Here is a 23690-nt window from a genome sequence, read left to right on the forward strand (position 1 = left end):
CATTAATCACTCTTATAAATTTCCATCGAGGAAATTCTTTTTTGAACAGATTAACGTCATAAATAGTGAGAATTTGTCCATCATGATCTGAAAGCCCACTTATAACCTGCCTGACAATATAATTCTGATGTCTATTTACATCTAAAAAAATGTTGTCTATCATAGTTTGGCACTCGGATGTAATTCTTGTTGGGAAGTTTATTACTGATGTCAGATTGTGTAAGGTCATCACAATCTCAAAGTCTATTTTATTCTTATTTTCTGTCAAAAAGTTTATATTGAAATCACCTAATACTACAATATCCTTCGCTTTTGAATGTAACCATGACAGTAGGAGTTCCATTGAATACAGAAAAGTTTTTATGTCACCTGAAGGAGCCCTGTAGACAGCCAACACTATTATTGGGTAGAATTTAGTTGTTATTTCTGTGGCACATGCCTCAAATTGTTGTTCCACACAATATTTCTTAATATCTATAACTTTGTATGCTACACTATCCTTAACATAAATTGCTACTCCACCTTTATCTTTACTTTCCCTACAGTAGTATGTTACTAAAGTATAACTTACTATAGATGGCAAGGCACATTTATTAGTAACATGGTGCTCAGTTAAGCACAAAATCTGGGCATTATTTATACTGTCCTTTTCACTAATGTTAATAAGGAGTTGGTCTGTTTTGTTTAAGAGTCCCCTTATGTTTTGATGAAAGAAAGAGATGCTTTCCTCTTGCTTTTTTATTCTATTAGTGTTGGCTAATAACCTCCTTGGAACTAATACTTAACTGAAAGGAACAATGTGAGATCTTCAAGTTCTAAATTTTAGTGATAAATTTGGTACCCATTGAGTAATAAATTCTGTTTTTTGTGCTTTTGTTGTAGTAATTGTATTACTCATCATAGCAGCCACACTGTTTTCTGGAATATACAGAAATTTGATTACACTGGTATCTCTGTGAATCAATCTGTGCAAACATTTCCTTTGTTGAAACATGTATATTGAATAATATAGGCCCTCTGCTGTTCCTGATCCACATAAATGGTATAGGAGATGATATGAACAGCCCTCTTTAATTTTTTTCAGACGATGCTGTCATTTACCACCTCATAAAGTCATCCAATGATCAAAACGAATTGCAAAACGATTTATACAAGATATCTTTATGGTGCAAAAAGTGACAACTTGTCCTAAATAATGAAAAGGGTGAAGTCATTGACATGAGTGCTAAAAGAAATCTGCTAAATTTCAGTTACACCTTAGATCACACAAGTCTAAAGGCTGTATGTGAATTCAACTAAATACTTAGGGATTACAGTTACAAATAACTTAAACTGGAATTACCATTTAGATAATATTGTAGAGAAGCAAATAAAAGACTACCGTTTATTGGCAGAACTCTTTGAATGTGGAACAGGTATACTAAAGAGACTGCTTACACCATGCTTGTCTGCCATCTTCTAGAGTGTTGCTGTGCAGTGTGGGATCTGCTTCAGATGGAACTGATGGAAAAGTTCAACAAAGAGCACCTCATTTTGTGTTATTTCAAAATAAGGGAGACAATGCTATGGACATAATATGTGAATTGGGGTCGTAGTCATTAAGACAAAGGCATTTTTCAATTAGCAGGATCTTCTTGTGAAATTTCAATCACCAGCTTTCTTCTCTGATTGCAAAAATATTCTGCTGGTGCCCACCTACACAGGGAGACATAATCATCATGTTAAAATAAGAGAAATTAGAGCTCAGACAGAAAAATTAAAATGCTCATTTTTCTTGTGAGCTATCCGAGAGTAGAATGGTATAGAAATAGCTTAAAGGTGTTTCGATGAAGCCTCTGCCAGGCACTTAAATGTGAGTTGCAGAGTAACAGCATATGTAGAAGTGTGAACAGTCATAGCAATAAGCATTTGATCCTGTCATCCAATCAACACTCTGTATGCCAGGATGACTAATTACTTTTATAAAATGCATAAAACATTTATTTTTAGGTAACTAAAATTATAATTTACAATGATTTGTGTATCAAAACAAATAATTTAAAAATGTGTCTTATTTGAAATGTGCTCAAGAATATATCCTCAGAATGAAATAAAGTTATTGGAGTCTGTACATGAAATACTGCTTTATGTAATGGCTACAGGCTGAGAGACTCTTGCGATTAGGGTGGGTTGTGTTGACAGAGAATCATGTGAAATTTTTCTAAGTGTGTTATCCAAAAAGTACCTTGACCAGTTAATCCAAAAACAAACTCATTAAAATAACATATTAGACCTGATGGTTTCAAATAGACCCAAACATTTGAACTCATTTAGCATAGAACAGGGAATAAGTCCATGAGTCAGTTAAAGTCCATATAGTAGTGTAATAGCAGAGGCTGCATGTTGAGGCACTAGGATCACTGGATACTGCTTAAATAGGATTACAAAGGCAGGAAGATCTTTATGTTTAGCAAGAGCAACAAGAGACAGATATCAGACTACCTGACAAATCATCATGGAAATTTCATCTCCAGCAGTGACAGTGTTGAGCATCAATGGACAAAGTTCAAGACCATTGTACAACAGGCTTTAGATAAGTATGTACTGAGCAGAATCGTGAAGGATGAAAAACAATTAGTCATCCCATGATAGATGATAAGGAGTTATAGGATACTATGACACAGAGCACAAGTATTGTTTAATCCTCTAACTGCTGTGGACAAGTTAACTCGTTTCGTCATGCTCTTCTGTTCCTCAGGTGCTAAGTACATGTTTAAATGTGGCCTCTGGGTTTTTATGAACCATTATTGGCTTATTTACAAGTCCCATTCCACTAACCTCTCACTGTTTGGATGACTTATTGCCATATCTTACCAAATGAAAGAGTTTCAAGTATTTATCATACTACATATATGCCTCTTTGCATACTGTCATTTGTGAAAAACCTTGTTTTGATGTCTTGAACCATTTATGAAATAGGATTGTAATGACCACATAATTCAAAATGTGCAAGGATGAGAACTGGTGTGCCGTGAGTGACTGTCAATCGGGTACAAAAATCAATAATTCAAGAACAACGTGAGAGATCATTCTGAGTTCAATTTTAAATAAAATTTTGATATCTTATCTGGATTTCATACACTGCAATGAATGAGCTAAAGTCAACCATCCTCAATGTTTATGCAATACATTTTTATCTCTGCAAACTGTTAAATAGGGCATACAGTGTTTTATTTAATTTGATGCAGCAAAGTAACTATGATGAATAACAAAAAGGAATTCAATCCTTTATCAAGTGAAGACATCAGATAGTAAGATGTTCAAAAATCCCATTTTTTAAAGGAGTAGTTCTGTTAAAATCAGGTGATAAGTATTTCATTGTGGCCAGAACACCATCTTTCAGCACAGGCAGCAACATTCAGCAAACAGATGCAACAAAGCTGTGCTTGGCACAGAATGCAGATAGCATGTCTGTAGCAGCAAAAGGGTTAAAAACATTTTTTACGTAAAGTGGTTTCCAGTGATAAGTCCAAATTACTGACCTGTACAGGTCCATGAGTCAATTAAAGTCTGCATATACAAATTAGTAGCAAAGCTGTATGTCAAGGCTCCATGATCAGACCTCAAGCTAGACTAGGGAGGTGTGATGTGCAACATCCTTAATTTGGTTCCAGAAGTGACATGGTGCTAGCTGTATGGGCTGATGAGGACACGTCTCAGACATGGCCACAGACTGGCAGTGCAATCACTTGGTTTCTGGTGACTTCAGATTGTGGACTGACTTGGCATTGGATTGGTGGTGAATGACACCACATTACTCCCTCCCAAACCTGTTCGCCGTAGATGTGTACTTGTTCTTCCAGAAATGAAAATGGGGGTGGGGGAGTTATGGGCACAGGTGTCACTGAGGAGACAGGAGCTGGAACTTCAACATATGATAAGTTCCTGCCTGCACTCTAACATTCATCTTGCAGATGGCTGAGAACACCAGCTGAAAAACCAGCCATAGGGTGTCCACCCATGCCCAGGAACAGGCATCTTGTACTATTGATGGAAGCACAATGGTGACAAGAGGGTCCACAGTAGTCCACCAGAAGGTGGCAATGTTCAGTAGGCCAACCTCCTGCAGCTGGGACTGCAGTGAAGGTGATGGCACTTTGTCGACATCCATGACCTCCATGTCCGGTGCTGGCAGTGCAGAATCCAATGGAGATAAAGGCAGTGTGTTCCTCATGGCACTGTGGTCCTCATGGGTAATGTCTGTGCAAATGAAAAACCTGTGGCAGAATCTGCAGCCAAGAAAACAAAGCTGGCTGTGATGGCATGTTTCCAGCCTAGTGGGGCCCTGTACAAAAAATATTGAGCAGCCTAATACTGTGGTGATAACACTCTATTCCTTGCATCTGTGTCTGCTCAAATCTCTGAGAAAGAGCAGATCATGCATTGGGTGAATGATTATTTAAATGTGAGATTTATGAGTTCAGATCTCCTTTTACTGTTTTCTATTGCCACACCAGATTGATCAACAAGTGACTGGATAGATGCAATCAATCTGCTCAGTGATTTTATGTAGGACTAGAATTTTCTTTGGTTCTTTGCAAGATCTTTTGCAAAGGTGTGATGGTGAAAGTTGTCATATGATTCATGCAATAATCATTTATAGATGCACAAATTTGTATTAATTTTTGCCTGTTGATATTTCTACACTCTTTTTTGAACCAAGAATGCAACAGTCTCTACTTCTTCAGCGTTTTTCAAATTGTATTATTAAATCACAGTGGATCTTTTCCCTCCTTCATCCACATACTTGACACTTATTTCTTATTTATTTATTTTGTTTATCCACGAAATCATGTTCATGACATGGGATACAAGTTACAGCAATGAATCGTTGAAGCATAATACAGGGTGATTCAAAAAGAATACCACAACTTTAGGAATTTAAAACTCTGCAACGACAAAAGGCAGAGCTAAGCACTATCTGTCGGCGAATTAAGGGAGCCTTAAAGTTTCATTTAGTTGTACATTTGCTCGCTTGAGGCGCTGTTGACTAGGCATCAGCGTCAGTTGATGCAAAGATGGCGACCGCTCAACAGAAAGCTTTTTGTGTTATTGAGTACGGCAGAAGTGAATCGACGACAGTTGTTCAGCGTGCATTTTGAATGAAGTATGGTGTTAAACCTCCTGATAGGTGGTGTATTAAACGTTGGTATAAACAGTTTACAGAGAATGGGTGTTTGTGCAAAGGGAAAAGTTCTGGACGGCCGAGAACGAGTGATGAAAATGTAGCACGCATCCAGCAAGCATTTGTTCGCAGCCCAGGAAAATCGACTCGCAGAGCTCGAACAAGAAGCACAACAATTCATATTTCAGCAGGATGGAGCGCCACCACATTGGCACTTATCTGTCCGTAACGACCTGAACGTCAACTACCCGAGGCGACGGATCGGCCGCCAGGCTACCCGTGACAGAGCACTTCATCACTGGCCTCCAAGAAGCCCTGATCTTACCCCCTCCGATTTTTTCTTATGGGGGTATGTTAAGGATATGGTGTTTCGGCCACCTCTCCCAGCCACCATTGATGATTTGAAACGAGAAATAACAGCAGCTATCCAAATTGTTACGCCTGATATGCTACAGAGAGTGTGGAACGAGTTGGAGTATCGGGTTGATATTGCTCGTGTGTCTGGAGGGCGCCATATTGAACATCTCTGAACTTGTTTTTGAGTGAAAAAAAACCTTTTTAAATACTCTTTGTAATGATGTATAACAGAAGGTTATATTATGTTTCTTTCATTAAATACACATTTTTAAAGTTGTGGTATTCTTTTTGAATCACCCTGTACTTTTTCTTACATTGACTATATGACAGAATACATAAAATACATATTTACATTGCAGTCATTCAAGATTGTCATATTAGACTAAATTAAAGCTACACATGACATAAATTGGTCTCCATAATTCAGCAACAGAATAAAAACAATGCTGGAACAATATACTGTTAACTTTCTTCCTGAAAGAGTTTTTATTATTCTTGACTGAGCAAGGTAATTTATTATAAAGTATGCTGCCTATGTGCCTCACACCATCATGGCATTTACTGAGTCTCTGATTATCTAGATGAATGTTGCTTACACCACAGGTGTCATGATCATGAATGTCATTATTTGTTTTGAAGAGATGAAGATTCTTACTGACAAATGAAACAGACTCTAGGATGTATGTACATGGTACAGGTAATATTCCGAGTTCTTTAAAGATTGGTTTGGTAGGTGTGTGCAGTGGCAGTCTTAACATGACCTTGACAATTCACTTTTGCATAACAAATATTTTCGTATTTATTGCCCTCCAGAATGGAATGCCATATGAGAGGACTGAGTTCACTAGTGCAAAGTATAAAGTTTTAATGGTGGTCACATCACAGCTTTGGCTAAGAATTCTGAAGGCTACTCAATTTACACAGTAGTTTCTCTCTGTGGATATTCCACTGCAGTGTGTTATCTATCTGGAGACCTAAGAATTTAGTCTTACTGACTTGTTCAATAACTTTCTTGTCCATAATTAGTGGTTCTATATGTGTTGTATGGTTGTTTGATGGTCAGAAGACCATATGAGTGGTTTTTTCCATATTAAGTAGGAGTTTGTTCTCATAGAGCCAGTATAGGAGCCTTTCACTGCTGTCAACTGTGTCAGCTCTCACCTGGTGTGGAGAAATGTTGCAAGAGAGGAGGTTTGTATTATCGGCGAATAACACAGGTATTGTTGAGGGAAGGTATTCTGGTAGGTCATTAATGAAGACAAGGAAGAGCAGGGGGCCTAAGGTTGGACCTTGTGGGACTCCTGGTGTGACTGGTATTATATCTGAATGGGTTGCTCTTCCGTCATTTGTTGCTATTTCTACCAGCTGCCCTCTGTTTGATAGATATGACTGGAACCAGTGATTACAGACTCCTCTTATACCATATGCATCCAGTTTTGCGGAGTAGAAGTGAGTGGTTGGCTAGATCAAATGCTTTTGTTAGATCAATAAAAAGTCCAGAAGCATAATGTTTTTCATTAATTGCTTCTATTATATCATCAGTAAACGAAAAGAGGGCCTCATTGATTGATTTATTTTTACAAAAACCAAACTGCTGTGCTGTTAGTAGGGAGTTGTTTACAAGAAAGGACATTATACGGGTATATACAATTTTTCTCAATTATTTTGGACGCAGTTGGGAGAAGGGATATGGGTCAGTAGTTGTTGACATCATGTTTGTCTCCTTTCTTGTGTAACGGATCTATCTTGGAGGTTTTGAGAGCTTGAGGGAAACTGCCAGTATTCATTGAGCAGTTGATTATGTTGCAGAGTGGTTGTATTACTTCATTGGCAACCTGTTTTATTACATAGGCAGGTAGACCATCAAGGCCAGATGAGAGGGAACTTTTCATATTCCTAATAGTTAGCAGAACCTCTTTCAAAGTTGCAGCTATTAGAAAAATTGATTTGTCAAATCTTATACATTTTGGAGGATAGGATTTTGTTGGTGAAGAGCGACCAAATGATAGGCTGTTAGCTATTCCTCAAAAGTGTTTGTTAAATGTATCACAGATATATTTGATGTCCGTTATTTGTTGGCGTTTGTGCTGAAAATATTCCGGTCTTTTTTGTTTGATGTCAGTTCGTAAAGTTTTTCTGACAATATCCCACCTTACTTTACAGTTGTTATTAGACTCATATATGTATGCTTTATTTGCTTGTCATTTTGCTTCATATATTACCTAAGGAAGTATCTTCTTGTAATATTTGAAATAATTGTGGAAATTTGTGTCATATGTTTTAATGCTCTGCTCATAGATTGATCTCTTAGTCTAGCGATATTTTGTTATTTTTGTACCAAATTCCATGGGAATTAATCCAATCTATTAGTTTCTCTGAGGAGGAGCGCCTAGGACGATGACAGATTTATTTTTCCTTTCATTAACGATAGCTATCTCGTCGAGGCCCCTACTTATAACAGATGCAAGCACCCTTTTGCCACATTTGTTAAGATGCATACCTTGCCATGTAAAACAGTTTCTTTCATAATTGTTAGCATCTAACAACTTAACATTTGCAAATTTTGAACATAGGCTTTTTAGTTTCAAATTAGTATGTCTAATTTTGTTGTTTACGCATGACCAGTCTGGTAAGTCATGTCGTATGGCAGCATCATTACAATTACATTGGTGAAATGCAGGATCCACAGTACTGTGATCAATTTTTTAATGAAAGCACTAGCTTTGTTTCTGTAGACGTTATTAGCACCTCCTATAAGAACAACACAATCATGTGTTGTGAGATCAGAACATTCTTCGTTAACACTTGCAGTTACGTAGTCAAAATCTGCTCCACGTTTTACAATACTAGAAACACACACACTATCATTTACATTGTTTATCAATAATTCTACCTATATGCTCTGCAAACCACTGTGAAGTGCATGGCAGAGGGAACTTCCTATTGTATGACATGTTATGGCTTCTCACCATTCCCATCACATTCAATGTGTGGGAGAATGTCTGCATAAATGCTTCTGTGCATGCTGTAATTACTCTGATTTTGTTTTCATGATTTCTACAAGAATGATATGTAGAGAACTGAAGAATGTGTATCATTTCTTCACTTAATACAATTTCTTGTAACTTTCTAAATAGTATTTCTTGGGACAATTGGCATCTATCTTCGGGGGTCTGCCAACTGAAGGCTTTCAATCTTTCTATGACACTTTTGTGTGAGTCCAACAAACCTGTGACCTGTCGCAAATCACTTCATTGTACTGGGTTAATAAAATAAAACTGGCCCAAATAATATTTACAATAAGACTGTTAGTTTCATTTGGTATATGTTCAACATGCTTGAGCAATATTCTAAGATGACATGCACAAGGGATTTGTAAACAACCTTGTTTATACACAAGTTACATTTTCCCAGTATCCTGCTACTGAACTAATTTTTGCCACTTGGTTACCTACAATTGAGTGAATGTAATCAATCTATTTCATACCTCCATCCAGTTTTTTCTATGAGTTGGCTGATTGTAATAGTTACTCACTGCTAATGCAGCCACAGTGCACTATACTCTTGCATTATGTGAAGAGCACAATTTTACATTCTTGAACATTTAAAGCAGTTTTCCAATCCTTGCATCACTTTGAAATTTTATCCATATTTAAATGGGAATGTATGCAGCTTTTTCCAGATGGAGCTCCATTATAGATAGCTACATCCTCTGCACTAAGTCTGACATGAAAACCCATTGTCATAAAATCATAATAATTTGTGCATAGACATTTATGTAATCTTTTGTATAAAGTTCAGTTCAGTCAAATGTCTTTTCTTATAGTATCCACAAACATTAGTTTATACATTTTTATGGAATTGAGTGATTGACAAATGTAATGCAGAAGGCTGCATTAGAGTGATACTTTAGAAACAGACTCTACTGGTGAGCAAAATTTTTTGTCTTGCACTTTTAAATGTTATGTACTGTGCAGAGTTGTCCATGTGCTTATAAAAATTCAGTTTGATTTGTATATGCATTTTTTAAACTTACTTTTTATGTTGATAGTATCTCTCTCATGACAACATTCTGTTACCTTATTCACTTTGTAGCTTTCTTGATTTCTCTTTGTATCTTTATGCCACAAATAAAATGCTTCTCATTGTGTGCTTATTTTTTAAACATTATTTGATAATTTAGTACCTGCGCATGCCATTTCAAATGTTAATTTATAGGTTATAGTAACTCAATCATAGGGAAGACCCATTTAATCTGATATACTCACAATTTTTCCAGGTTATTTGGTTTTACAATTATTTTGATTTAGGCACAAAAATACAGAAGACTGTGATTTTGATACATTCAAAACTTACTGACATGACACAAACAGCACTACAGGCAGAAAATCGGTAAGTTTATTTCCTTCAATTATACCAGCATAATGAAATGAACCTTTCATAGCATGAAAATAGTTCAGATGTTTTTGTGAGATTTTATATTTAAGGTGGAACAGAAGGAAGCATAATTATGATTCTGCCACTTTAAATACTCACCCTAATAACAATGTTATTAGCATTAAACTGTAAGTTAGCAAATATGGAGTATTTAAATTAGACACTGTTGTGGCCTAAAAATTGTAGTTTTTTCTTGGATTATTGCTGAACATTTACAAGATTCATGATGATAATATGGTGCTGTAATTCCATATGTGCTTATAGTTGTTAGCATAAGGCACAACGTTTTCACCCCACAGTGCTATAGTATGCAAAGCTTTAAAGTTGGAAGTTTTCCTTAGGGATTCTGTGGTCACTAGTTGGAAGTCTCTTGGGCATGCAGCTGAATTGATTGGTCAGTGTAGAATGAATTTTTGATGGCATAATGTGCCATCATCATCAGGTTACTTCAGCTGACTGACATCCTGGACCAATGGGTATATACTGGTGGTGTGTCCCCCCTCCCCCCCCCCACCCCCACCCCACCCACCCCCGACCCCTCCACTCACCCCATGTATGGACCAAGCAATGTGCTGGCCATGGTGGTGGTGGTAGCTTGCACTTGGTTGGGACTTGTTTGGTGGGGTGTTCAGTCTGCACACCACCTTCATCATTCTTTGTATTCCATTTCCAATGTGGAGAATTTTCAGCACTGGAGTCCATTGTGCAGAATTTTTATCCTCATATATCATTTTGTTGTTGGTTTCAAGGCAATGTTCAGGAATGGCTATCAGAGGTAGGTGTGCCATGCACCTTTCTCTAACTGTGTGAATGGTTTGTGTGGCATATGCATTCCCACACTCGCACAGTATATCATACACTCCAGATTTCCAGAGTACCAGGTCATAACTTACTGCCCCTGAAAGGGATTTGGCCTTTGCCAGTGGGCAGTTTCGTATACACATTTGATACTTTGTCATCGTAAAATTCTACCAATTTTTCCAGATAATGGTTCCTGCATATGAAATGTAGGTTATCTTTTTTTGGGTGTTCTTCATTGGGTGTTGGGTGTGATGTGGTCTTTTGCTTGAAGGTTTGATTGAACTTGGTGGAAAAAGCCATGTGCATTCTCTAAGTGATGATCCTGACATTGTCTTCCTCCCACCGGATAAGGGGAACATAACCGTCTTACTAGGTGTGGAATACAAAGAGTAAATGTACAAATTCCTACAAGGTGATGATGATGACAGATCCAATTAGCCGGCTGCAGTACAGACACCTGAACTTCTCTTCCTTTATAGAAGAGACAGCAAAGAAACTTCAGCCAGTGTTTTTCTTGAACAGGTCTCTGAGATGGTCCAGTTCCAGTTTCAGGCTTTCTTCATCAGAGTCCACACAAACTCTGTGGACAAGGATGTTAACACTCCTTTCATTTATGATGTGTGAAGACAGCTGCATGTGTTAAGTTACTGGTCTGTGTGTGTTCTCTTCTGGTAGATGATGTGTCCCAGTGCTCCATCTGAATTTCTTCATACCAAAATATCCAAGAATGGCAGCTGATCATGGGGAATTAAATTTGGTTGTGGATAGCATTCAGGTGTTGCAAGCCTATGAGGCCAAAAGATGAATGTATCCTCAATATATCTGTGAAAGACTGTTGGTTTTAGTGGTGCTGACTCTAGTGCCTTGTCTTCAAAGTCTTCTACGCACATATTGGCCACCACAGGTGACAGAGGGCTACCCACAGGCACACCCTCAGTCCGTTCATAGTAATGTCTGTCAAAAAGAAAATATGTGAATGTGAGCACAAAATTGAAAAGGTTGGTGAATGAGGGCTCAAATTTCTTTTCAATAAGTTCCAGCAGCTCATTGAGTGAAACTCTGGTGAAAAGTGAATCAATATCAAAACTGACCATTAGATCTGAACTGGCCAATCTGGGTTTTTGTAGGTGTTCCATGAACATGCTGAGTTCTTGATGTAGTGTTCACATTTGCCAACCAACTGTCTCAAACTAACATAAAGATTTTCACTAGTTTTTACATTGGCACTCCCAATGTACTCACTATTGGTCTCAGAGGTGTGCCCTCTTTTTGTACCTTTGGAAGCCCATAGAAGCTAGATGGTGCAGCAGCACATGGCTGATGTTTCTTTGCTGTCTCTTCTATAAAGGAAGAGAGGTTCATGTGTCTGTACTACAGATGACTATTTGGATCTGTCACCATCACCATCTTGTAGGAATTTGTACATTTACTCTTTGTATTCTGCACCTAGTAAGATGGTTATGTTCCCCTTTTCCACTGGGAGGAATACAATGTCAGGATCATCACTTTGAGAATGCACATGCCATTTTCCCATCTGGAGATATTATGCACTGCTGGTGAGAGCATGGCACATTTCCCACTGTATCTCCCACCATATCGTGGTGGAGTGAGGCAACATGTTTCATTCTACTGGTGATTTCTGCAACAGGTAGTGCTGCTGTTGCTGGGGAAAAGTTTAAGCCTTTATGAATGATAGACAAAGCACTGCCATTAATGGTTTTCACTGTAGAATTCACGGTGGTTTGTCTAGTCTTTAATTTGGCTCTTTTGATGCTTTTTGATGGAATTTTCAAGACTGTTTCATAGATGCAGTTCTTTGCACCTGCTCTGCTTGCACTCAGGACGAACAGCCCACACACTCCTAGGTAATGGGGGAGAGCAAAGACTCAAATTCTGGATGTAGGGCAAAGAGTTTGCATCCTATAGAGTCAGGTTGATGGCATGTGTCTCTGATCTGTTTGCACACTGGAGTCAGGTTGGTTCTTCTGGTAATTTGGCTTGCTGCTGTCTTAATATAATGTATGATCTTGACAAAGGTTTGCACAATGCAGATGTCACAAGTCCTTTTCCAAAAGGCAAATGCATTCAGCAGACATTGTTTCTTATTTCAGAGCTTATCAAGCTTCTTGACTTGCTGTAGTGGTCTCTCCCTAGAGCAGAAACTAATCTGTGTTTGTAGGGTTTTCCCAGCAACTATGCTGCTTGAAAGGATCAAATACACATGATACCAGGATGCAAACTCTTTGCCCTACATCTAAAATTGGCATCTTCCCTGCAGATAAGGGGAACATAACCATCTTACCAACACAAAGAGAAAATGTACAAACTCCTAGACAACAAGGCTTACAAGATGATGACAACAGATCAAATCAAACTGATGCAGCACAAGAAAATTGAACTTCTCTGAAGTACCTCTATAGAAGAGACAGTGAAGAAACTTCAGCCAGGTACTGCCCCACCACCTAGGTTCTATGGGCTTCCAAAGGTACACAAAGAGAGCACACCTCTGAGACCAATGGTAAGTACAACAGGAGTGCTAATGTACCAGCTTGCAATACACATTACACCGGTTTTGAGTCCATTGGCTGGTGAATGTGATCACCACATCAAAAACTCAGCTCAGTTCATGGAACACCTATAGAAATTCAAACTGCTCAACTCAGGATATCATGATCAGTTATGATGTTGTCATTTTTCACCAGAGTTTCACTCAGTGAGTCGCTGGAACTAACTGAAAATAAGCTCATGTCCACATATTTTCTTTTTGATGGACATTACAATGAACAGACTGATGGCAAGCCTATTGGTAGTCCTCTTTCACCTGTGGTGGCCAATTTCTCCATCGAAGACTTTGAGGACAAGGCACTAGACTCAGCACCACTAAAACCAATAGTCTTGTACAGATATGTTGATATGTTCATCATCTGGCCTGAGGAGCTAGATGAGCTTCATGTTTTCTTGCAACACCTGAATTCTACCCACAACCAAATGTAATTCCCCATGGAGGGGGAGTAAAATGGTGAGCTGCCATTCTTGGATGTTCTTGTATGGAGAAACCAGACAGAGCACAGGAATATAGCATCTGTGAGAACACCACACAGACCAGTACCTTCACACCTCTAGGTGTCATCACCAATCACAAAGGGAAGAATTGCTAAATATGCTGGCCCTGAGAGCTCATGTCATCTCAGATGGAGAAAGTCTAGAACTGGAACTGGACCACTTCAGGAACACGTTTCAAAAAAAAACAGCTATAGCAATGACAAAATTTGACATGTCTTCAAGCAAAAGACCATACCACAGTCAACATCTAATGAAGACCAACTGAAAAAGATAGCATACATTCCATATGCAGGCAATGCATTGGGAAAAATCAGTAGAGTTTTATGACAACAAAATATCAAATGTGTATACTGCCCACTGGCAAAGACTAAATTCCTTTCAGGGACAGTAAAAAATGACCTGGTACTCTGCAAATCTGGAGTGTGTTACATACCATCCCACTGCAAGAGTGTGTATGTTGGACAAATCACACATGCAATTGGAGAAATGTGCATGCAACACAAATGACACACCAGACTTCGGCAGCCCACAAAATCAGAAATTGCTGAACATTACATGAAACCAACCACGAAATGAAATATGAAGATACAAAAATCCTGCACAACACATCCCACTATTTGGACTGGTTTTCGTCTTAGTCAGGCATGGGCTCCAGCACTGAAAATTCTCCAGACACAGCAGAAATGGAACACTGAGCATGGTGAAGGCAGATTGCAAACAGAACTGCCACTCGGCTCCCGATTGTGAGCTACCACCACTACCATGCCCGGCACATCACATGGGCCATACATGGAGTCAGAGCAGGGGAGAGACTACTGGTATGGTCCAGGATATCAGTCAGCAAGAGTAAATGGATGATGATGGCATGTTAAACCGTCAAAATTAAGTTCTACAATGATCTATCATTCTGGCTGCATGCCGAAGAGATTTTGAAGCAGCATATATGCCAGGAAAACTTATGAACACATCCTGTGACCACTTACATTATTTTCACAATGGGAAAGAAATGCAGAATCATGTCTTTGAAAATGTAAATGTTCTACAGGGACCCAAATAATTTACCGTCTTTCAGGATGTTTTTGTATGCAGAGAGGTAGATTTTACGGTGTAAAGGAGTGTGACTATATCTACAAAGATGAAGGTAGAATAAATTAAGACTATGTTTCTGGGAAACTGAGTAGTGGCAAGCATGGCAATTCAGTTTTAAATAAGGAAAAATGTAATGTAGTGTAGATAACATTATAAGAAACAGAGATGAGTAATGGTGATGATAGAATTGTAGGTCTCTATTCACTTGTACCTGTTTATATTAATAAAATACAAAAATGTCTCCTTCATGATGTGTGTGTGTGTGTGGGGGGGGGGGGGGGGCACATTATCACCCAAGCAATCTCACTGTGGTTATTGGTATCAAAGCAGTACCTCTTTTAGGTACCATGTTTTGAAAGAAGTCAGAATAATAGAAGAGCTCCGAAAATGCTTAAGAATGAACAGTAAAGTAAGGTTAGTTTATTTCATCAAAATGTTGGAGGATTGAGCAATATGGTAGAAGAGCTTCTGGTCTGTTTGGAAAATTTAGAGTGCTCTGAAAAGATCGACATCCTGTGCCTATCTGAGCACAACATAACCACAACTTTAGAGGAGTTACATATAAAAGATTACACTCTGGTAAAGTCCAAAAACATTGTGACAAACAGATTTTGTAGTGATCAGCACATAGAAGTGTGTGCTTGTGAATTAATACTAAAAATAGTCCACTTTTAACTGTAACTGTATATACATCTCCATTGCATAATTATAAACGGTTTATTAGGAATTTGTATCTCTTACTAAGCTATCTGTCAGAAGGCAACAATCAGTCTATAGTCTGTGGTGACTTAAGTGTAGATTTTCTAAAGGATTCTGATAGGAAAAATCTTCTGAAAACCTTATATGGATCCTACAATTTCATTTCAGTTATTAACTTTCCAACACTGTAGGACCAAGTTGATAATGTTTTCTATGGTGAAGCTCAAACCAATGAAACAACTGTTTACCCAGTAACAAATGCTCTCTCTGTTCATGATGCACAGTTAGTTAGGATAAATAAGATAGTGCCTTAAAGTATTGACTCTCCTACATGGAAATCAGTTAGAATAATTAATTACTCGTAAACAAATGTTTTTAAGACTAGTTTACAAAAAATCACCTGGGGTAAAATTTATAAGGGCTGTTGTAAATTATGAATCACAAGTAGCATATATATTTAATAATCATTTCTTAAATATAGTAGAAAACAGGGACAAACAGTTCAAGAGAAAAATCACAGAAATATGTTGAAATAGCAACCCTCATAAAATTCAATCATATGAATATGTGACCAACTTCTCATTCCGAAATATGGAAAATCACTCATTCTCTAACAAATACTCATCTGCTTTTGATACTGTTTCCAGTAGAGTACTAAAGATTTGTTCCCATATAATAAGCCCTGTCTTATCTGAAATATGTGATACATCACTAACTTGAGGCATTTTTACAGGAAAACTGAAATATGCCATTGTTAAACTTCTCTTTAAGAAAAGTAATGGGATAGATATCAGTGACTACTAACCTGTTTCACTGCTGACATCATTTTCCAAAAATTTTGAGAAGGTACTGTATTCTAAAACAGTATCTCACCTGATCAATAGTAATATCCTCAGCAAATCACAGTTTGAATTTCAGAAGGGTTCCTCTACTGAGAATGATATTTACTTGTTCACTCACCAGATTTTACAAGCATTAAATAACAAAATACCACTGGTACTTATAAATACTATTGGTACAAATGAAAGTATTCTATAACTTTGAAAGGGATTCTTACTATATAAAAATAATTATTGGCAAAACACTCCATCAAGGCTTGTTTCAAAGGAATTTCCATTAAAGGATTTTAAATTCTTTGGAAGTTACATTTAAAATTTTATCTCATTGTAAGAGGGGATGCTGTCTGTGCCTTTTATGTTACCCTCCCTGCATAATCAGAGTAATGTTGTAAATATATACAGCTCTATTTAGACTGTTGTACTTTTTTGTATTTTGAGAATTGTTAAAAAGCTTATGTATGAGTGCTCCTTGCACTTGTGTGGCAGCAGCCCACCCACATACTTCAGTTCCATATGTGAGGTATGCGTACAGTGGAACATAGTAGATCATACTCGTGTGCTTATAATTGAGAACTTGTTCTTATTGGAGAAATTGATTATCTTAATTTGTGACAAGGAAGATCAATGTTTTGTTCCCAAGAGAGGTAGCTGTCTAACATTACACCAAGGAAGGCAGTTGTATCATCCAGTTTTATTTCCATACCATCGTGAGAGTCAACATTCTACTGCAATCCATCTGGTTGGTGGTTTTATTGAAATTTAAACTTGTGCAGTTATTTTGGAAGTAACATTTCAAGCCAAGTAAGGCACCAGAACAATTAAAGGTCAGATAATTATTGCTGGGTTTGTCATTATAATTCAGTACATTGCTATTGTGCACTGTGTGTGCCATATCAACAATAGGACGCAGAATTGACCCTTGGGGCACACCACACTTTATTATAGTTGGACTGGTGCTGCACTTCGTAATAACATTACTGATTCTGTGTGTGACAGCTTACAACCCTACATCTGTCTTGCAAGTACTATTAAAGAGACTTAATTGCTATTCGTCAGACACCATATGTTTCCAGTTTATCAACTAGCACCTCAAGAGATACTGAGTCAAATGCATGTGATACATCTAGTAAGAACCATGTCACACTTTGTTTCTCATCTATTTTCATTGATAGTGTTTGCACCAGATTGCTTAAGCAAGATGACACTGAGTTGCCTTCCCTAAAGCCATGTTGGATTTCTCATAATGCTTTTTCTTTTCTTTTTTTTTTTTTTTTTTTTCAAGAAATTTTTTGATGTCCATGCAAACATTTTTTTAAATAGTTTATTTAGGACTGGAATTTAACTGATTGGTAGTAGTTTTTGACTTTATCAGTACTATCTTTTGAAGTAGTGGTTGACTATTTAAATTTTAAATCAGACAGAAATACACCTTTCTTTAAACATTCATTGAATCAGAGAACCAGAACAGTACCGAGTGAGCATTCACATCTTTTAGAGATTAACACAAAAATTTCATTCTGTCCAATAGAGACTTCATTCTCAGTATCAATTGTATGTGTTTCATAAATATACACAGATTTTTTTTACATTAATAGGAGCTCTATAATCACCTGAACCAGCATTCTCACTTACGTTACATGCATTAATAAAACAGGGAATTGAAAGCATTATTGAACATGCAAAGTTCTAAAATGTTTACACTGTCACTCCTTAGTTGGATACTGCTGATGCTACACTTTGGTTTTCTGTTAAGTCTCTCATTTACAAAGTTGCATACTGATTTGCTAATGTTACTTCAGTTAGTAACTTTTTGGTTTAAAATTTTCTTATGTGTTTATTCAAGGCTTGTTTATAGACTCTCTGAGAAGGTTGGCAGTTATCTCTTCCAGATGTCCATGGGAACACTGTAGATTTTTTTATAATGATAAACATTTTCTCCTTCAGTTGTTTCACTATTTCTGCACAATGTACAATATCCCATGTCAAAGACTGAAATAAGGCCTTTAAGTTCTCTAAAGATTTTTCATTTGCATGTCTCTTTTTCCATTTCTCATGCATACCTCATTAATTGTGTTTATTCAGTATTTCAGTGGTCTGCTGAAGGTTATTAGAGAGGTGGAGGTTTGTTACATCAGCTCTACAGTCAGTTAAATTGGTGTTAATATGATTTTTCATAAGTGTCTTTAGGTACTATGGTTGGCCCATCAATTCTGTTTGACAAATTATAACTAAATAGAATATCATTTTACTTGCCATGATGTCTAGTGTACTTACGGGGAAAAAATTTCAACATGGGGAAGCAGTTGTGTCACATAATTAAAAGTTGCTAGGTATGTTTCTACATCTGAAAAATGATGTCTACTTAAATTTCTCATCATTCGCATAAGAGTGGGACTATCAGCACCTCTAGCAAATCAGGTTGGCTTTAAATACATGCTGTACCAACTGTGAGCATTAGTTACCTTTGAGATTGGACATGGTGGGTTGGTGTTAGCCAAGAATGCCTGTAAGTCAACAAAGACACTCACTGGGTGTCAATGAGGTTGTGTAATATACTGGATGTTTCTTCTGCAATATTGCAGAAAGGCTTGGCAGGGATGTAGCCACTCTACATGATTGCTGGCAGTGGTGGTCACGAGAATGTACAGTCACAAGAAGGCCAGGCTCCAGATGGCCCCATGGCACTGTTGAGAGGGAAGGCCATCATGTTCAGTGTTTGGCTCTGACACATCGTATTGCATCTGCAGCAGCAATTTGAGCAGCATCTGGCACCATGATGACACAACAAACTGTTACAAATTGGTTTGTTCAAGGACAGCTCCAAGCCAGATGCCCTGCAGTGTGCATTCCACTGACCCCGAACCACTGCCATTTTTGACTTCAGTGGTGTCAAGTGATAGCTCATTGCAGGACAGGATGGAGGTCTATTATGTTTTTTGATGAAAGGTGGATCTGCCTCAGTGTCAGTGATGGCTGTGTGTTGGTTAGAAGAAGGCCAGATGAGGGCCTGCAACCATCCTGTCTGCATGCTAGACTCACTGGACCTACACCTGGAGTTGTGGTCACTGGCACAATTTCGTATGATAGCAGAAACACTCTGGTGGTTATCCCATGCATGCTCGCTGCAAATTTGTTTGTTAGTCTGGTGATCCAACCTGTTATGCTGTCATTAATGAACAGGTGGTGCTTTCCAACAAAATAATGCTCACCCACATACCGATTTTGTAACCCAATATGCTCTACAGAGTGTCGACATGTTGCCTTGGACTGCTCGATCACCAGATGTGTCTCCAATCAAACACATACAGGACATCATTGGACAACAACTCCAGCATCATCCACAAACAGCATTAACCATCCCTGTATTGACCAACCAAGTGCAACAGCATGGAACCCAATCCCACAAACTGACATCTGACACCTGTAAAACACAATGCATGCACCAGAATGAGATTTTCACTCTGCAGCAGAGTGTGTGCTGATACGAAACTTCCTGGCACACAGTTTTAATCTGCCGGGAAGTTTTACAATGCATGCACATTTGCATGCTTGCATTCAACATTCTGATGAATACACCAGTTACCAATATACCAACATTTCACATTTACAATTGTGTATCTCATGCTTACAGTAACCTGTGATCTTGCAGTGTCAATCACATAAATATGTTACCTAGACAAATGTATTCCCAAAATTTCATTACTCTATATTAATTATTTCTTGGTGTTGCTTTTTTCCATCAGTGTATCCCTAGTTAAGAGAATATCTGTGTTCTTATATTTGCCACATATAATGTCAATTTTTTTTAAATTTTTGCCTATGGTTTTAGGAGGATTATACAGCACTATAACAATTAGGGGCATTTTCTTTACCACTAGCTTTATTGATGGAATTTTAGATGTCATTTTGACACTGAATTTGCTGATGGAATCCAGTTTTTTGAACAGTATATGGCATGCCCTGACGTTTGTGCTCTGATTGACTGAAATTATTTGACAGAGTGACAGTTATAATAATTAAATTATTGGACAAACAAATGTTCTGTAAGAAGGATCTGACCTGGTTTTCGTCAATCAGTGTTTGCTATAATTGTATTCACTTTTTGCTTAGATACTGAATATTTTGATGTAGCACTTTGAAACCTATTTTGGTTAATTGTTTCTTCAGACATTCCTCCCATCACAATTTTACTGTGATGTGTAAGTCTCAGATGCTGTAGAATTGTGGACTTTTTTGTTTACTAGATTAGTTTCCCTCAAATACGGTCTTTTAGATATCCATCTATATTTTACTTAAAAGCTGCAAATACCATACTGAAAATTGCACAAAAACTTGACACCCAACAAGCACATTCATCACAGAAATTAGAAAATACATACCTTTGTGAACCTCACAAAAAGGAAATGAAAAAAGGGTGATGCATTTCTCACTTAGTTCTGTAAGATAAAGTGTAATCATGTTTGTGGCGCATGGAGGATCAGCTAAATATCATGTTCCAGTTAACCTATTGATCTTCACGAGACTATTGTGCATATAGTGTCTAGTTTAATAATTTCTATTTTCCTATGTAGTTACTGCTACAGTCCCATTAGTCGGTGATGGGTAGTAGAAATATGAGATAGTTCCTTATGGAGAATTTAATCCTTCTGTGGTGGCCATTGAGTAGAACCGTAAGTTCTTTCATTGGAGAATTGCATTAGTGTTTCAAGCACCAGACTATTCTACCAGACAGTTGTCCACTGTCAATTCCATGAAGTGTAAAGTGAATTTTGAGTGTTTTCATTTTGTAAAATGGTTTCCACTATTGTTTACCTGTTCTGAAAGACACCTTATACATGTATATTTTAGTTTGTAACATATATAATTCAAGAATAATGCATCAGTTCATAAATTAATGTCTGAACTCCTTCTGACCATATCTGTTATAATATCTGGTTACTTTTCAACTTGAAAAACTGTGGCTCAGTGTTACAGTGCTAGACTATAGATAGAAATGTCTCAGGTTATATCAGTCCAAGAATTTTTATCTACCACTTTTCAGTATTTCCACCTCTGGCAAGGTTTGTTAATGTGAAAAATTCTGAGCTACACTGTGGTTTGGAATCCATGTTAAACTGTAGGCCCCCTTATAATTGGCTGTGTAAATCAGTTCAGAGGTTGGCGAAAGGCACTAGCATACCAACTCTAACAGCACCATGCCTGGTTAAGCACTGTGGTGTTTAAACAAGCCTTCAGTTTGGTTACTTGGAGGAAAGTTTTAAAAATGTAATTAAATGCATCACAATTTACAAATGCAGTTTTGCAGTGATATTAACTAATCTTCTATAATCTGCTCCTACAGATATCGAGAGGCAAAAACAAAATTTATCTTTGAGCCTGAAAATGGTGATGTGGAATTAGAACAAAAGCTTCCAATGTCTTGGCATGCCTTTAATGAAACCCCAAGGTTTGAGGTAAGTATCAGTTTACACATTCTAGGGCCTATTACAAGCCATTATTCACACTAATTCTTACTTGTATTTTGTGTATACTAGTATCACTAATATGACTGTATTTAACCAGGAATTTCATTAACATGAAATACTTTCTTTGGTTTCAAAAGGATATTATTACTATTAAAAACTGTTATTACAAATATGTATAACATTAGACCTTGGGATTCATTACTATTTAGGTATCTAAATGTTTTAACTATTCCCTGTATAAATATGGTAAGGAAAGTTCTGGTAGAACTTAAATAATTTAATGGTAAAGGAAAGAACTTACTAAATAGTGGGAATGTTGAGTTGTGTACAGGCACACATAAAAGAATGAATCTTCACCAGCCATCGGATGAATCATTTTTTGAGCTAGGACACACAAACTTAAATGCGCATCTTGTTGCACACACACACACACAATTTGTACAGCTACTTTATGTCAGGTGAATACACTAGCTCAAAAAGGATTCATGCAGAAACTAGTGAAGTTTTATTCTGTCATGTGTGCAAATTGAAGACTCAACTATTCCATGTACTTGTATTTATGAACTGTTTGTCTTCATACATAACAATCCAGAATTATTTGTAGGAAACTATTTTCATAACACATATGATAGAAACAAAGTTAATTTAATGTTACCGTATTTTAGATTAAAACTGTACTCTTAGACTCTACAGTACATGGCTATGAAAGTTTATAATAAATTAAAATTAAAAGACTTTCACAGTTAGGTATGCTGAAAGGAAAATTAGATGCCATTCTTGTGCAAAGCATCATTATTAAAACACAGAACTTTTAAATAATAATAATAAAGCTTTACTCATGCAAAGCATCATTATTAAAACACAGAACTTTTAAATAATAATAATAAAGCTTTACTTGAAGAGTAAAGTAATAAACATATCTGATGATGTTCTGGGGAAAAAATTAGATGGAATCCTTGTACAAATATGTTAAGTGTTAAAACACATGATTTTTAAATAGCAGTAAAACTTTCTTTTGAGAATTATGTAATATACTTGTACTGATTGTTGCAAATTAATTTATGGTTTTTTGACACTTTCTTTGTATCCCAGTTACATTATTTATAAGTAAAGGAGACTACTCACTGAATATTAGAAGTGCTGAGTCAGTGACAGGCACACACAATAGAGAAAGATTGCTTTTGTTTGTGTAAGGCATCTGTTCTTTTGTACATGTCCAAAAGAATAGACTCCACAAAAATATAAATATAAGCACCTTGACGACAATCAATAATCATTCACCATTCACTGCAGATTTACTCTTCACCTGAACTCCTGCAGGAGTCAGAGCGAGGCTGTGAAGAATGAGGGTAATGGGCAGGGGACACTATGCCTGTAATTTGCGAAAAGCTGGGAATATGGGTTGGACAGAAAGTGTGCTTTGGTAGCCAAAGTTGTTAAGGTGACTGTCTGCGTACAATGGGAAATCTGGATTTTAGTCCTGGTGCACCACTAATTTTCAGCAGTGTCCATTGAATTTTTTTCAATGCCTGATTACAGCTAAGATCGGAATTTCAATTTCGTCAGAAAGAAAACTTGCTAGCTTTCAGGATAAATCCTTTCTGTAGCTAGAGTACACACACACACACAAACAAACTGTTCCTCTACATAGTACTGGCTGGACACACAAAGTCATGTGTGTGCGTGTATGTCCTCTAGCTCTGGACAAGATTTTTCTTAAAGCTAGCAAATTTTGTTTCTCTTTTGTGTGTACCTGTATATGATTGTAATGCTTCC

General features: G+C 37.2%; 1 protein-coding gene across 1 annotated transcript in view; it reads left to right on the top strand.

Annotated features, from left to right (window-relative positions):
• Positions 1–23690, top strand: part of LOC126249021 (uncharacterized) — a 712654-nt gene that overhangs the window by 569872 nt on the left and 119092 nt on the right. Inside the window, exons 60-61 of the mRNA XM_049950623.1 lie at positions 9801–9913; positions 21791–21902. Coding sequence (XP_049806580.1) covers positions 9801–9913; positions 21791–21902 — 225 coding nt within the window. The remainder of the gene's footprint in view (positions 1–9800; positions 9914–21790; positions 21903–23690) is intronic.

Source organism: Schistocerca nitens, chromosome 3 (assembly GCF_023898315.1).
Source record: "Schistocerca nitens isolate TAMUIC-IGC-003100 chromosome 3, iqSchNite1.1, whole genome shotgun sequence".
Lineage (NCBI taxonomy): Eukaryota > Metazoa > Arthropoda > Insecta > Orthoptera > Acrididae > Schistocerca > Schistocerca nitens.